The 17,546-nt window shown below is 44.8% G+C and overlaps 1 protein-coding gene across 1 annotated transcript in view; it reads right to left on the bottom strand.

Moving 5' to 3' along the window:
• The window catches only part of LOC133451729 (NACHT, LRR and PYD domains-containing protein 3-like), a 135,089-nt gene extending 118,330 nt beyond the window's left edge, over positions 1-16,759 (bottom strand). The window contains exons 1-3 of the mRNA XM_061730872.1: positions 16,534-16,759; positions 13,873-15,658; positions 13,031-13,204 (exon numbers count right to left, since the gene is read on the bottom strand). Coding sequence (XP_061586856.1) covers positions 13,031-13,204; positions 13,873-15,658; positions 16,534-16,759 — 2,186 coding nt within the window. The remainder of the gene's footprint in view (positions 1-13,030; positions 13,205-13,872; positions 15,659-16,533) is intronic.
• Between the last annotated feature and the right edge of the window lie 787 nt (positions 16,760-17,546).

Raw genomic sequence — 17,546 nt, 5'->3', positions numbered from 1 at the left:
ACATAAACAATGGCAGGTAAAAACTCCCCTAGTGGGAGAAAAACCTTAAGCCAAACAGTGGCAAGGAAAAACTCCCCTTTAGGAGGGAAGAAACCTTGAGCAGGACCAGGCTCATAAGGGGGGACCCTCCTGCCGAGGGCCAGACTGGTGGGTCAGGGACGTCAACAGCACAGCAGGCAGGTGGAAGCAGCAACGGGATGACCAGGGGTGGGGACCGCAGGCCGGCACGCAGCTCCTGAAGCTCCGGCCCAATCAGCAAGTCCCAGGTTGGGGTGCAGGGTCGGGGAAAGACTTGTGCTCCGTAATGCAAGCTACAAGCCACCCATGACCACCTGCAGGACAAAAGAGAGAAAAGGGAGGAGAAGGGGGGGCCAGCAACGGGATGACCAGGGGTGGGGACCGCAGGCCAGCATGCAGCTCCCGAAGCTCCGGCCCAATCAGCAAGTCCCAGTTTGGGGTGCAGGGTCAGGGAAAGACTTGTGCTCCGTAATGCAAGCTACAAGTCACCCACGACCACCTGCAGGACAAAAGAGAGAAAAGGGAGGAGAAGGGGGGGCCAGCAACGAGATGACCAGGGGTGGGGACCGCAGGCCAGCACGCAGCTCCCGAAGCTCCGGCCCAATCAGCAAGTCCCAGGTTGGGGTGCAGGGTCAGGGAAAGACTTGTGCTCCGTAATGCAAGCTACAAGCCACCCACGACCACCTGCAGGTTCCGGTGTCCGGCAAAGGAAGCTGCAACATGGACAAAAGAGAGAAAAGGGAGGAGAAGGGGGGGCCAGCACAAGAAACTACAGGAGCGACTCTGACACACTAAAGTTTACACTACCTAGAGATTTACCAACACCAGCTAGAGGTTTACTAAACACTAACTATAGGCTTTACTAAACAGAAAGGTTTTAAGTTTAGTTTTAAAGGTGGAGGTGGTGTCAGCCTCCTTAACCCAGATTGGAAGTTGGTTCCATAGTAATGGTGCCTGATAGCAGAACGCCCGCCCTCCAAATCTACATTTAGATACTCTAGGAACTACGAGTAAACCTGCACTCTGAGAACGGAGAGCTCTGACAGGAACATAAGGCACTATCAGGTCTTGCAAATAATGCGGAGCTAAGCCGTTTTGGGCTTTATACGCAAGTAATAAAATTTTAAATTGGATTCTGAATTTTACGGGTAACCAATGGAGCGACGCTAACACTGGAGAGACGTGGTCTCTCCTGCTAATTCCTGTCAGTACTCGTGCTGCTGCATTTTGGATCAGCTGGAGCCTATTCAGCAAATTACTTGGACATCCTGCTAACAACACATTACAGTAATCTAGTCTAGAAGATACAAACGCATGAACTAGTTTTTCTGCATCACTCTGCGAGAGGATTTTCCTAATCTTTGCAATATTACTGAGATGGAAAAAGGCTATTTTACAAACCTGATTGACATATGGTTTAAACGACAAATCCTGATCGAAAATAACACCAAGGTTTCTCACAGTTGCACTGGAAGCCATCGCAACACCATCTAATCCCTTCCTAAGATGCTCTGGACCAAGAATGATAACCTCTGTTTTATCTGAATTTAGAAGCAAGAAATTTCTGGACATCCAGTCCTTGATGTCCCTAAGACATGCCTGAAGTTTAACTAACGGTTCTGTTTCATCCGGCTTCATAGACAAGTAGAGCTGCGTATCATCAGCATAACAATGAAAGTGTATGCCGTGATTCTGGATTATACTTCCCAACGGCTGCATGTATAAACTGAACAAGATTGGCCCTAGCACTGAACCCTGCGGAACACCATAACAGACCCTTGACTGTTCTGAAGAAACCTCATGTACATGAACAAACTGGAACCTGTCAGATAGATATGATTTAAACCAACATAGAGCTGTCCCTTTAATCCCAACAACATGCTCTAACCTGTGCAGTAAAATGCCATGATCTATAGTGTCAAAAGCAGCACTGAGGTCCAGTAGAACCAGTATGGACACTAATCCCTTATCTGAGGCCATAAGGAGGTCATTCGTGACTCGAACCAGTGCTGTCTCTGTGCTATGATGCATTCTGAACCCTGACTGAAAGACTTCAAACAGATCATTTCTATACAAATAGTCACATAACTGGCTTGAAACTGCCTTTTCCAGAATTTTAGACACAAATGGAAGGTTGGAAATTGGTCTATAATTAGCTAAGGTGTCTGGGTCAAGAGAAGGTTTTTTAAGTAAAGGTTTAATTACTGCCACTTTGAAAACCTGTGGTACATATCCTAAACTTAGGGATAGGTTAATTTGGTCCAGTATTGTCGTACCAATAAGAGAAAAAATATGTTTGAATAGTGGAGTCGGGATGGGGTCTAACATACATGTGGTTGACTTAGCTCTATTAACGAGTGAAGTCAGCTCAGGGAGGTCTATAGGATCAAAACAGTCTAGAGACAAGTCAGAGCCTAGGGAAGTCGCTAAAGCTGAAGAAACACCTACAACCGGCTGGTTGATTTCTTCTCTAATTCTCGCGATTTTACTGTTGAAGAAGCTCATAAAGTCTTCACTACTGAGAGCTGCAGGAATGCACGGCTCAACAGAGTTGTGACTCTTTGTCAGCCTGGCTACAGTGCTGAACAGAAAACATGGGTTACTTTTGTTATCCTCTATCAACGTTGAATAATAAGCTGTTCTGGCTTTGCGAATTGCTTTTTTATATACTATTAGAATATCTTTCCATTCACGATAAGAGTCTACAGACCTACAAGAGTACCACTTCCTTTCCATTTTACGCACGCTTTGTTTCAACATGCGAATATCTGAATTGTACCAGGGAGTTAAGCTCCTGTGGCTAGAAACCCTCCTTTTCAAAGGAGCAACTTCATCTAAAGCTGAGTGCAACAGATCAGCAGTGTTACTAACAAGAAAATCAACATTAACATCAGAGGTAGAACCCAGGTCACTGGCCTCGATTACATCACTATTTCGCACTGTCGTAAGATAAGCAATGGCCTCCCTAAATTTAACAATAACTTCATCAGACAAACATCTGCTAAAATAATACCTCCTATTTTGCACTTCAACATCAACAAAATTAAATTCAAACGTTATTAAGTAATGGTCGGATAAAAGGGAGTTTACAGGTGACACCAACAGACCATCAGTTTCAACACCGTAGGTGAGAACGAGATCGAGAGTATGATTAAAACAGTGCGTCGGTTTATCCACTTTTTGTGAGATACCCATTGATTCTAGAAGAGAATCGAAGGCTAATTTAAGATTATCGCTTTCAACATCCATATGAATGTTAAAATCACCCACTATGATGAATTTATCTGTACTGATCAATAATCCAGAAAGGAAATCTGAAAATTCAGACAAAAACTCTAGATACGCACCAGCAGGGGGCCGGTACACTACCACTAACACAACTGGCTTCTCTGATTTCCAGCTCGGAAATTTCAGACCAAGCATGAGGCTTTCAAATGTATTATAGTTGCACTTAGGTTCAATTTTTGTTTGGAGACCGGAGTTATAAATTGCTGCGACTCCTCCGCCTCGGCCCGTGCTTCTAGGAATGTGATGATTAAAGTAGCCGGGCGGAGTTGATTCATTCAAACTAACATACTCTTCCTCCTGTAACCATGTTTCTGTTAAGCAGAAAATATCACTCCTGCTCTCTGTAATTATATCATTTACTAACAGAGACTTAGAGCTTAATGATCGTATATTTAGTAGTCCGCATCTAATTTTTCGGTCTGTAATTGGTACCAAATGTACATTGGTTTTAATTTTTACAAGGTTATCTTGGTTAACGCCTCTATAACGCTGCACCTGGTGAACTTTTGGAGGGCGGGGAACTGCAACCACTTCTATTTTGCTAGGCACCTGGCCAGAGTCGCCAATATCATGTAGGTTAGTTTTTTCTTTTTAGATCCGAGGCTTTGTTGATGGACCTGCATCCAGATGTTGATGGACCTGCATCCAGATTTTGATGGACCCGCATCCAGATGTTTATGGACCCGCATCCAGATGTTGATGGACCTGCATCCAGATGTTGATGACGATGGACCCGCATCCAGATGTTGATGGACCTGCATCCAGATGTTGATGACGATGGACCCGCATCCAGATGTTGATGGACCCGCATCCAGATGTTTATGGACCCGCATCCAGATGTTGATGGACCTGCATCCACATGTTGATGACGATGGACCCGCATCCAGATGTTGATGGACCCGCATCCAGATGTTGATGACGATGGACCCGCATCCAGATGTTGATGGACCCGCATCCAGATGTTGATGGACCTGCATCCAGATGTTGATGGACCCGCATCCAGATGTTGATGACGATGGACCCGCATCCAGATGTTGATGGACCCACATCCAGATGTTGATGGACCCACATCCAGATGTTGATGGACCTGCATCCAGATGTTGATGGACCTGCATCCAGATGTTGATGGACCCACATCCAGATGTTGATGACGATGGACCCGCATCCAGATGTTGATGGACCCACATCCAGATGTTGATGGACCCACATCCAGATGTTGATGGACCTGCATCCAGATGTTGATGGACCCACATCCAGATGTTGATGGACCCACATCCAGATGTTGATGGACCTGCATCCAGATGTTGATGGACCCGCATCCAGATGTTGATGGACCCGCATCCAGATGTTGATGGACCCGCATCCAGATGTTGATGGACCCACATCCAGATGTTGATGGACCCACATCCAGATGTTGATGGACCTGCATCCAGATGTTGATGGACCCGCATCCAGATGTTGATGGACCCGCATCCAGATGTTGATGGACCCGCATCCAGATGTTGATGGACCCACATCCAGATGTTGATGGACCCACATCCAGATGTTGATGGACCTGCATCCAGATGTTGATGACGATGGACCCTCATCCAGATGTTGATGGACCCACATCCAGATGTTGATGGACCCACATCCAGATGTTGATGATGATGGACCCGCATCCAGATGTTGATGATGATGGACCCGCATCCAGATGTTGATGGTATTCTCCCTGATCCGGAAGAGCTAGCAAGAATTTTGAAAGAGGCACCTCTAAGCCCCGCCCACTCGGTCCGAATGATACGGATTGGTCCAGGTCCAGGAAGGGAAAGAACCAATCAGATGCCTTCATTTTAAACCACGCCCCCCCGCCCTGTCCCATGCGCGCACTCGCTTCCAGCCTCCCGTGTCCACATCACACGGTCCTCCTGGGCTCACAGTGTCCCAGTGTAACCCCCCTCCCTCCCCTCTGCCACGGAGCCCAGTAGTTATTTCCAGAGCGGCTCGGCCCCGCTGTGTGTGAGAGCGGGGAGCAGAGCGTCGGTCCGGGCTGCTGCTGCAGCAGCTCCTGCTGCAGCAGCAGCCCGCGGGGACACGAAGAGCCGCCGCAGCGCCGGCTCGGAAGCTGTATGGGGTCCGTGGGGATGTAGGTGTCTCCATCACGGCGAGAGCGGAGAGCGCCGGTGCACGGCAGCGCTGCGGTGCCGTGCAGGCTATTTTGCCGCAGCTAGAGCCTGCAGCCTGCTTTAGAGCCTGCAGCGCACCGCAGCGCAGCGGGGGGGGGGGGGGGGGGGGGGCGGGGCTTAGAGGAAGCGCCACTTTCAAATCTTGCTAGCTCTAGGAAGTTGCATAGAATAACTTTAACCTGCATCCAACCACCATCCAACCAGATATAACCTGCATCCAACCACATCCAACTACATCCAACCACCATCCAACTACATACTAACCTCAGACAATTACATCCAACCATCATCCAACCACATTTAACCTGCATCCAACCACCATCCAACCACATTTAACCTGCATCCAACCACAATCCAACCACATTTAAAGGAGCATGAGGCTCCTTTTAAGAAATGAGACTCTCTAGCGCCACCTTCGCCACGACGGCCGTTGGGGGTACTGCAGCCAACAGCGAAGCCGGCACGGGAGAACGGGGAGAACGTGCATGCAGCGTCATGTGACGTCACATCCGCAGGACAGCGCGGGAAACCCGGCCCCAGCACTGCAGCACATTTTGCAGCACACAGCCTGTTCAAGGCAATGGAGAGCCGTGATTCCCAACCCCCGGTCCCCGGACCGGTACCGGGCCGTAGAGCTGTTACTACTGGGCCGTGAAATGGCTTGTGTTCCGATCATAATTAGGGCTGCAACGATTTGCCGACGTTGTCGACAAAAATCGATAATCAAAATTGTCGACAATTGTCACCAGACGTTTTTTTTCCAATGGAGTGAGGCATCTTACTTCACTTCACCTCATACAATCTCTGCCGAGAGCCGCGCAGCAGACAGTGTCTCAGCGCAGCTTTTTTTTTTTTGCGTCCCAGTGCAGCTGTGGGTAACAAAACTTCAAAAGTTCGGGAGCATTTTAGCCTGGATACGGCGAATAAAAAGATAAAAAGATGACTTGCAAGGTTTGCAAAGCAGACCTTGCTTATCACGGGAGCAGGTCGGTAATGCACGAGCATTTGAAGAGAAAGCACGTCGGATATGGAGTAAGATAACTTCCAAAAAGATGTGTCCGTGTTATAACTATTCGTATTCGTAATGATAAACATTTGTATGTAAATAAAAAAGTTGTACCCCAAATTCTGCTGTCACACACATGAGTCTGATAAATGATTAGGGTTAGGATTGTTTTTATGTGAGTAAGAAAATAGGTAAGAAACGTACCTTTTACGTCTCATTTATTCATTCACACACGCACTAATATACTTGGGAAACAGTTAGGCACCAAATATAATATATTTAATTTTCTCAGATGGTAAAAATAAGAACTAATTGATCCCACATAGGAGTATTTCATGTCATATTAGAGAACAAGGTAATGCCGAAACACAATATATAGCCTATCCCCCCTCACAAAATATATTTTCTCACCAACAACGCATATTTTACATGAACATATTTTAATATGTTCAAGTAACAAAATAACATATTTGAACAATTCTTCAGATTTTTTCAGTTCTTTTATTGTCTGAAAAATGGTTCAAATGTGTTATTTTGTTATTTGAAAAAATTTAAATTTGTTTTGTTGATGAGAAAATATGTTTCTCTATTCTTATTTTTGTGAGGGGGGATAGATTATTGTTTTTTTTCGGCACTACCTTGTTCTTTATAGCTGATATAACATGAATTACTCCTATGTGGGATCAATAAAGTTCTTATTTTTTCCATCTGAGAAAATTAAATATATTATATTTGGTGCCTAACTGTTTCCCAAGTATATTAGTGCGTGTGTGAATGAATAAATGAGACGTAAAAGGTACATTTCTTACCTAATTTCTTACTCACATAAAAACAATCCTAACCCTAATAATGTATCAGACTCATGTGTGTGACAGCAGAATTTTGGGTACAACTTTTTTATTTACATACAAATGTTTATCATTACGAATAAGAACAGTTAGAACATGGACACATCTTTTTGGAAGTGATCTTACTCCATAGTCGGACAGTTGAACGAAACGGACTCGCCTTGGTAAGATATTAAGCGTATTTTGGCTTTAAAAGAGAGCTTTGACGTTATGCCTGATTGTGCCTGACACAAGTATTTTAAATTAAATGCATGCAGTCCAGAGAAGAGCCACCATGGACCCCTTTCAGCAAAAGAAGCAGACGTGTTCCTGCAACAGGCGACTGCCCTCACTGATCAATAAATGCAGATGCTGATCTGTGATATGAGGCTCTCCATGGTTGATGGTGACGGGTTTCAACAAATGATACACCAGTTCAACCCAGATACCTGCTGCCATCCAGAACCCATTTACCCACTTGATGAAGAAAAAATGAGACGTTTTATTTTATTTTATCATTTATTTTTTATATAACACAATTGCCTGTCCTTAAAAAAATGAAAAATAATGGACAGAGGTTTATTTATTTATGGATTTATATCTATACTGACTGATTACTGTGCCTGTCCTTGGTTTTTTTATTTACTTTTTGTATGAACAGCAGCAAAGTTGAATAAAATATCTATTTTTCATTTAGGAACCCATCTTTCTCGTGTTTATTATCATTTGCCACATAATTAAAGCAATCTCATGCTAAATTTAAGAAAACATTACTAATTATCCGATTAGTTGACTAATCGTTTCAATAATCGGTGATAATAGTTGACTATTAAAATAGTCGTTAGTTGCATCCAACCACCATCCAACCACATTTAACCTGCATCCAACCACATTTAACCTGCATCCAACCACCATCCAACCACATTTAACCTGCATCCAACCACATTTAACCTGCATCCAACCACATTTAACCTGCATCCAACCACCATCCAATCACATTTAACCTGCATCCAACCACCATCCAACCACATTTAACCTGCATCCAACCACATTTAACCTGCATCCAACCACCATCCAACCACATTTAACCTGCATCCAACCACCATCCAACCACCATCCAACCACATTTAACCTGCATCCAACCACATTTAACCTGCATCCAACCACATTTAACCTGCATCCAACCACCATCCAACCACATTTAACCTGCATCCAACCACCATCCAACCACATTTAACCTGCATCCAACCACCATCCAATCACATTTAACCTGCATCCAACCACCATCCAACCACATTTGACCTGCATCCAACCACATTTAACCTGCATCCAACCACATTTAACCTGCATCCAACCACCATCCAATCACATTTAACCTGCATCCAACCACCATCCAACCACATTTGACCTGCATCCAACCACATTTAACCTGCATCCAACCACATTTAACCTGCATCCAACCACCATCCAATCACATTTAACCTGCATCCAACCACCATCCAACCACATTTGACCTGCATCCAACCACATTTAACCTGCATCCAACCACATTTAACCTGCATCCAACCACCATCCAACCACATTTAACCTGCATCCAACCTCCATCCAACTACATCCAACCTCCATCCAACTACATCCAACCTCCATCCAACTACATACTAAACATCTGCCAGAACATCAGCCTGCTGGGCAAGTAGGTGGAGCATCCAACCGCGTCCAACCGGCATCCAACCTGTATCCAACCACATTTAAACTGCATTCAACCACCATCCAACTACATTTAACCTGCATCCAACTACATCCAACCTCATATTACATACTACATACTAAACATCTGCCAGGACATCGGCCTGCTGAGCATGTAGGTGGAGCATCCAACCACGTCCAACCTACATCCAACCGCATCCAACCTGCACAGTAGTCCACTACTACAGTACGGTAGTACTATACACCTGCCTGCTGTGCTGTTGCCGTCCCTGACCCACCAGTCTGGCCCTCGGCAGGAGGGTCCCCCCTGATGAGCCTGGTCCTGCTCAAGGTTTCTTCCCTCCTAAAGGGGAGTTTTTCCTTGCCACTGTTTGGCTTAAGGTTTTTCTCCCACTAGGGGAGTTTTTTACCTGCCATTGTTTATGTAATATCTGCTCGGGGGTCATGTTCTGGGTATGGGTCTCTGTAAAGCGTCTAGAGACAACTCTGTTGTATTAGACGCTATATAAATAAAATTGAATTGAAAATTGAATTGAAACTATAGTACTGTAGTACTATAATACTGTAGTACTATAGCACTGTAGTACAATAGCACTGTAGCACTACAATATTATAGTACTCCAGTACTACAGCACTACAGTATTATAGTACTACAGTAGTCCAATACTACAGTGCTACAGTACTGCAGTAGTCCAATACTACAGTACTACAGTAATCCAGTACTACAGTAGTCCAGTACTCAAGTACTGGACTATTGTAATACTGTAGTACTTGAGTACTGGACTACTGTAGTACTACAGTACTATATAATATAGTAATACAGTACTAAAAAACTCCAGTACTACAGTGTTATAGTACTACAGTACTACAGTAGTCCAGTACTCAAGTACTACAGTACTACAATACTCCAGTACTGGAGTACTATAGTACTATAGTACTATATTACTACAGTACTATATTACTACAGTACTATATTACTACAGTACTATAGTACTACAGTGCTATAGTACTACAGTACTATAGTACTACAGTGCTATAGTACTACAGTATTATAGTACTACAATACTACAGTAGACCAGTACTACAGTACTACAGTAGTCCGATACTAAAGTAGTCCAGTACTACAGTACTATAGTACTACACTCGTCCAGTACTACAGTAGTCCGGTACTACAGTACTACAGTACTACAACCAGTAGTCCAATACTCCAGTACTGGAGTATTGGACTACTGGAGTACTATAGTACTACAGTACTACTGGACTATAGTACTATAATACTCCAGTACTACAGTACTATAGTACTACAGTACTATAGTACTACAGTACTATAGTAGTACAGTACTATAGTAGTCCAGTACTCCAGTACTACTAAATTACTGCATTACAATTATTTACTTGTGGTACGTGTGTATACTCTAGTGGACACATAAATTACTGGATTAAAATGACTGTATTTCTTTATTTCTTACATCTGCTGTTTTTAAATGTTTTTTTTACGTTTTTAAATGTGTATCTATTATTATTACATTACCAGCGAGAGAGACGTTGCGTCAGCGAGAGGTCAGATGATCCTGATCATTTTCTGCAGGAATTTTACACATCGTCTCCCTCACCAGCACCAGGAGATCATGTGACCTCCACCCAGGAGTTGGAGGTCAGAGGAAGAGGAGTCATCGCTTCATCTTCACTCTGTTTCTAACACCGATGGAGTTGGAGGTCAGAGAGGAAGAGGAGTCATAACTTCATCTTCACTCTAACACCGATGGAGTTGGAGGTCAGAGAGGAAGAGGAGTCACCACTTCATCTTCAGTTTATTTCAAGAGTACTTGACTACTTTTAGACCTGTTTTTACATGTTTGATGTTACATCAATATTTCCATCTTCTCAATTCCTTTTTACATCAACCACTTTTAAAACTGAAGGAATCAAATTAAAACAATCAGATAAATCAATCAAATATTATACAAACTGGAAAAGTTGAATGTAAAATGAATCTAAAAGTGATGTCAAACATGAAAACATTTAATGACAGAATCAAGAATAAAACACGAATAATGAGATACAAATCTAAATGATCAAACATCAACAATCTAGTAAATTATCTAATGTTTAAATGTGGAAAAGATCAAATAAAAATACAATAAACCAAAAAACTAAGGATAAACAGTGATCATCATCATCATCATCATCATCATCATCATCATCATCATTATCATCATCATCATGGAGACACTCAGGAACCAGAACCAGAGTCCAAGTCCAGGATCCAACAGAGACAGTTTCTCTGACTGGAGACTCTGGAGACTAAACTGGACACAGAGACACTGAAGAATCAAGCCAGAACAATAACCCAGACAAGGACATGGAACTAAACAATAACCAAAGAAAGGACCTGGCCCTATACCATAACCCAGGCACGGACAGGCGCCATTTCTTGAACAAGTTAGACGAGATCCAGAGTCCAAATCCAGCATACAGAGGTTCAGTGAAGGTGGTGTTGAAGGTGTGGATGTGGATCAGTCTGTCAGAGATGACGTCATAGAAGGACAGAGTTCCAGCAGGAACGTCCACGTACACTGCTACTCTGCCAGAGTTTGAAAATGGAGATGTGGAGCGGATGGATGTTTCTGTGTTATTGTGCCGGACACGGTACTGATAACCTGGAGAACAGTCCAGAGTCCAGGAATGATCGTTTCCTCCAAACTTACAGTCATCAGAGTTTCCTTTCCTGTTGATTCTTCTGTAACTCACTGATACAGAAACATGTCCCCTCCACTGGACCTCCCAGTAACAGCGATCCGTTGGAACTTTTCCACACAGCAGCTGATTCCAGGAAACAAACCTGTCTGCATGATCAGGATATGACCGATACTTCTTCACAAACGTCATCCTCCTGTTCTCATCAGACAGTTTGATGTTTTTGTTGACTGTGTTTGTGTCGATGGTGAGTTGGCAGGAATCTGATGGAGAGAACAAACAAGCAGCTGCAGTTATTATTGAGTATCAGTTATTGATCACTGACGGACTCATGAACGAGTGAAGATGGTTGAATAAAAACACACTTACATTTCCTCAGACCTGGTGTCAGCCACTGTTGTCCAGCAGGCTCCACCCTGGAAGGAGGAGGAGGATCAGACCAGGAGGATCAGTCTCTCTCAGGGGTGGGATGTTATTTAGAGGACCAGGGTCCTCTAAATAACATCCCACCCCTGACAGGAGGAGGAGGGGGGGGGCGCGACCAGTTCAGTCTCTCTCAGAGGAAGCAGAGATGTCAGAGCCCTCCCCATCACCTGTTGGACACTCCCGTATCCACTACACCCCCCCCTACCTGAGTGTCCTACCTGAGAGTGTCCTACCTGAGTGTCCTACCTGAGAGTGTCCTACCTGAGTGTCCTACCTGAGAGTGTCCTACCTGAGTGTCCTACCTGAGAGTGTCCTACCTGAGAGTGTCCAGTCTAGACAGAAGCTTCCCAGCTGACTCTCCTGCATGGTTGTAGCTCAGGTCCAGCTCTCTCAGGTGGGAGGGGTTGGAGGTCAGAGCTGAGACCAGAGAAGAACTTCCTTCCTCTGAGATCAGACAGCCTGACAGCCTGCAGACACACAACACAGTTCTGCTGCATGTTCTCTGCTCAAGTGTCCTGCTGCAGACACACAACACAGGTCTGCTGCATGTTCTCTGCTCAAGTTGTCACGTCTGGGGGTAAGGTGTGGACAAAAACGCCGAGAGAGCAGGAGGCAGGAGTTGGCAAAAAATAGGATTTATTTTAACAAAGGCAAAAACTAAGCGGGCAGGATCAAGACAAACTAAAAAAAGGGATCAGACAAGACCAGATATACTGAGGGGATAACGAGACATGACGAGACACAGGTGCAGACACAATCAGGGCAGATGGGACACAGGCGGGGCAAGACAGAAACTGAAAGCTGGGGGGAATGTCAACCTTGACACAAGTGTCCTGCTGCAGACACGTTTAGCAGCATGTTCTCTGGACCTGGGGAAGACTTGAATGAATCCTGACCTGAGAGACTCCAGTTTACAGTGTCGACTCTCCAGTCCAGGACGCAGCTTCTTCAGTCCAGAATCCTGCAGGTCGTTGTTGCTCAGGTCCAGTTCTGTCAGACTGGAGGACTGAGAGCTGAGAATTGAGGACAGATCTGCACAGATGTCCTCTGAGAGGTTACAGCCACTCAGTCTGCAGACGGAAGAAAAGAACAACAACCTGGTTATTTCACTGTGATGGAAGAAAATGTAGTTGTGTCTCCAACTGTTCTGCTGGTCTTCAGCTCATCCTGCCCCCCCAGTACAAACAGAAATGAAAGTGTTTCCTTGTCAGAGTTCATGTTTGTGTGTGATTTTAGGTCCAATGTGTCATTAAAGTCTCTGGGAATGAAAGAACCAACGTAAACTCACTCATGTGAGGTTGTGCTGAAAAAAAGACCCAAACAAGTGAAGAAAACATGAAATGTGGAGGTAAAACGAGACGTAGTGCAATGGGAAATTTTGGTATAACAATGTTTTTTGCTTTTACACAAATCCTGTTTTCAAGTGAAAATTCCTTGGCAAGGTCATGCTCCTTTGACACAGAGACTAGCACGGTTGCCATGGGCGATATTTTGTCTAGTTGTTCCCAGCCTGCCCACTATGAGACAGCGTGTCTCTAAACATCTTCAGCTCACTCAGGACTGACTGTTCGTCTGACCAGTTGTACTGTGTGACTCCATTCATTGAATGTTTCTCTTTTCATTAAAACTCAAGAAAGACAGCTGATGTGTCAGGACATTCTTTTTTGAACAACAATTTTTGCCACCTCAGAAACTAGCCTCCACTCCAGAGGTCCAACATGTGTCTGTTGGTACTTACAGAACTTTCTTGGAGGCTTTGACCACCGGCAGCAGCCTCCGTAGAGCCCACTCTGAAGCTGAGAACTTCTTCAGGTCAAACACCTCCAGATCTTCTTCTGATGACAGTAAGATGAAGACCAGAGCTGACCACTGAGCAGGAGACAGTTTATCTGTGGAGAGACGTCCTGACCTCAGGGACTGTTGGACCTCCTCCACCAGAGAACGATCGTTCAGTTCATTCAGACAGTGGAACAGGTTGATGCTTCTCTCTGCAGACAGATCCTCACTGATCTTCTTCTTGATGTATTTAACTGTTTTCTGATTGTTCTGTGAACTTCTTTGTTTTGGTTCCATCAGACCTCTTAGGAGATTCTGATTGGTCTCCAGTGAAAGACCCAGGAGGAAGCGCAGGAACAAGTCCAGGTGTCCATTTGGACTCTGTAAGGCCTTGTCCACAGCTGTCCGATACAAACTGGTTGAAGAACGGTGAGTTGTTTGTTGATCTTCCAGCAGGTTGACTCCAGAGCTGATAAAGGTCAGATGGACATGAAGAGCAGCCAGAAACTCCTGGACACTCAGATGGATGAAGCAGAAGACCTGGTCCTGGTACAGGCCGCGCTCCTCTCTAAAGATCTGGGTGAACACTCCTGAATACACTGAAGCCTCTGTGACATCGAAGCCACACTCTCTCAGGTCTGCTTCATAGAAGATCAGGTTTCCTTTCTGCAGCTGCTCAAAAGCAAATTTTCCCAGAGACTCCACCATCTTCCTGGTCTCTGGACTCCAGTGTGGATCCGTCACAGCTCCTCCGTCATACTTGACCTTCTTCAGTTTGGCCTGGACCACCAGGAAGTGGATGTACATCTCAGTCAGGGTCTTGGGCAGCTCCCCTCCCTCTCTGGTTTCCAGGACGTTCTCCAGGACGTTCTCCAGGACCGTAGCAGTGATCCAGCAGAAGACTGGGATGTGGCACATAATGTGGAGGCTCCGTGATGTCTTGATGTGGGAGATGATCGTGGTCTGCTCCTCATCTCTGATCCTCTTCCTGAAGTATTCCTCCTTCTGTGGGTCAGTGAACCCTCTGACCTCTGTAACTATGTCAACATAGTCACACTCAGGAGGGATCTGATTGGCTGCTGCGGGCCGTGTGGTGATCCAGAGACGAGCAGAAGGAAGCAGGTTCCCCCTGATGAGGTTTGTCAGCAGCACGTCCACTGAGGTGGACTCTGTAACATCAGTCAGGTCCTCATTGTTGTGGAAGTTCAGAGGAAGTCGACTCTCATCCAGACCGTCAAAGATGAACACGACCTGGAACTCTTCAAAGTTGCAGATTCCTCTGGTTTCAGTGAAGAAGTGATGAACTAGTTCCACCAAGCTGAACTTTCTCTCTTTCAGCCCATTCAGCTGTCTGAAGGTGAATGGAAGCAGTAACTGGATGTCCTGGTTGGTTCTGCCTTCAGCCCAGTCCAGACTGAACTTCTGTGTTAGGACTGTTTTCCCGATGCCGGCCACTCCCTTCGTCATCACCGTTCTGATTGGTTCATCTCTTCCAGGTGGGGGTTTAAAGATGTCTTCCTGTCTGATGGTTGTTTCTGCTCTGTGTGGTTTCCTGGAAGCTGCTTCCATCTGTATGACTTCATGTTCTTTGTTGACCTCTCCGGTCCCTCCCTCTGTGATGTAGAGCTCCGTGTAGAACTGCTTCAGAAGGATTTTCTTTCCTGCTTTATCAATCCCCTCAGACACATCCTGGTACTTCTTCTGCAGCTTAGACTTCAGCTGCTTTTTACAAACTGCAACTAACGTACCTAAATGAAAGAACATAAAGACAGGGATTTAGTGTTTTATGAACTTCACTCAACAACTTAATTCTAAAAACAATCAATATCTGAACATCCGCTGATCAGCTGTAACTTTACGACGAGCTGTCCAATATTGAGTAGATTGCTTTTAAAACACCTCTGAACATTCAGGACGTGGAAGGGACAAGAACATCTGGGTTTCTAGTACCAGGATGTTAGAAGTACCGCCCTGATGGGCTGTGGGTTGAAGTGGAAAGTCCAGGTTTAAGATTTGGAGTGGAATTGGTCCCCACAGTTGCTATCAGAGCACATAAGGTCGGTATCTCAGAAGTCTGGAGGATGGATGAACACCTCAGATCCTTAATTGTGTTCTTAGACACCTTCCTAAGCAAGGTGTGACCAGAGACCTGTCTGCAGAAATGTTTAGGTGGGTGCTAAGATAAATTAATATTAAAACTGCTCAAATCTGTCTCAGCATCGCCGTTTCAGGTGTCGCTACCCAAATAACATATGAATATCCCTGACAGCTCTGGAGCTCCATCACCTCTCCTGGTGATCAAGAAGGCTCAAGAGCGCCTCTACTTCCTCCTTAAACTGAGGAAAGCCAGAGCCCCATCAGGAGCAGCTTCTACAGAGGCTCCATCGAGAGCATCCTGACGGGAGGGAAACACACCCGTTTCACAGTAGAGTTGTTGTGAAGTGAATCAATGCGACTGACCGGGACCATTTACCTGTTGCACCAGCTGCAGAGACTGGATCGTCCTGGACAACATGTTTTTCTGTTGGACATCAATGAAACATATTATTATCAGTTATTGTTTAAACAGGATAAAATCTTCATAGTAAGATGGTTTTGTGTTTTTTCCTTCTCTACAACAGACCTTTATCACTTTTCATGTTCTTTAAAATCGTCTTGGCCACCTCTCTGGTCTTTGAGGAGAACCTCTGCATCATCAGATTTACTGTGTCCAACACGTCCGCATGCTCCAGATGACACAGTTCTATCGGGTTGAAACCATCCTTTGATTGATCTGCATTATTCAGGTACCAGTGGAATTCCTTCAGCTCACTGGATTTCAAATTCTTCAAAGTGCCCTTCAACCACATTTTTACCTTAAAGAAAGAAATCATCATAAATTAAGTCTTAAAGGACTGAACAAGGAGAACAAAGTCAGAGAGAAACTGCAGTGTCATCATCATCATCATCATCATCATCATCATCATCATCATCATCATCATCATCATCATCATCATCATCATCATCATCATCATCACTCCAACAGGGGGAGTCTCCCCCAGCCCCAACAGGAAACACCAAACACTCACCCCCCCAGAGCCCACCCAGCTCTCCAGGGAGTCAGGAGTCCCCACTTCTGGAATTTACTGACAGGATGAACAACTTGGTGAATATTGGATTACAACTAACACTACGCCAAAATCCTTTGTTTAACCCCCCACATCACCCAACCCCTCCCAAACCACAACCCCGGAAACAGCGGTCAACCAAAAGTCACTGCCCCCCCCCACCTCCTGTGAACTACCATATTAGTGATGTCTGATATGGGCCGGGTCCAGGTTGTGATGTCAATATTAAAATTGTTCTGTCCCAGGAAAAGTCTGGGCCCCATGGAGTTAAATCAGCTTTATCTATCCCTGTGATGATAGGTAACAGAAAACGTATCAAACTGGTGAGAAATGAAAAAGGTTCAGTTAAATCTGCTAATCTGTTGAGTATAGCGTGTCATCCTCGAATCTCACCAGAGTCTACTGGGGATTTATATTTAGCCCTTTTAAATATCAGGTCTCTGGTAGGAAAATCTTTCTTAATCAATGATTTTATTAACGAGCACAACCTTGACTATGTTTTTAACTGAAACTTGGTTAAGTCAGGATA

Source organism: Cololabis saira, chromosome 10, assembly GCF_033807715.1.
Source record: "Cololabis saira isolate AMF1-May2022 chromosome 10, fColSai1.1, whole genome shotgun sequence".
Lineage (NCBI taxonomy): Eukaryota > Metazoa > Chordata > Actinopteri > Beloniformes > Belonidae > Cololabis > Cololabis saira.
The sequence above is the reverse complement of the archived record's forward strand: the minus strand, read 5'-3'. Positions and strand labels throughout refer to the sequence as shown.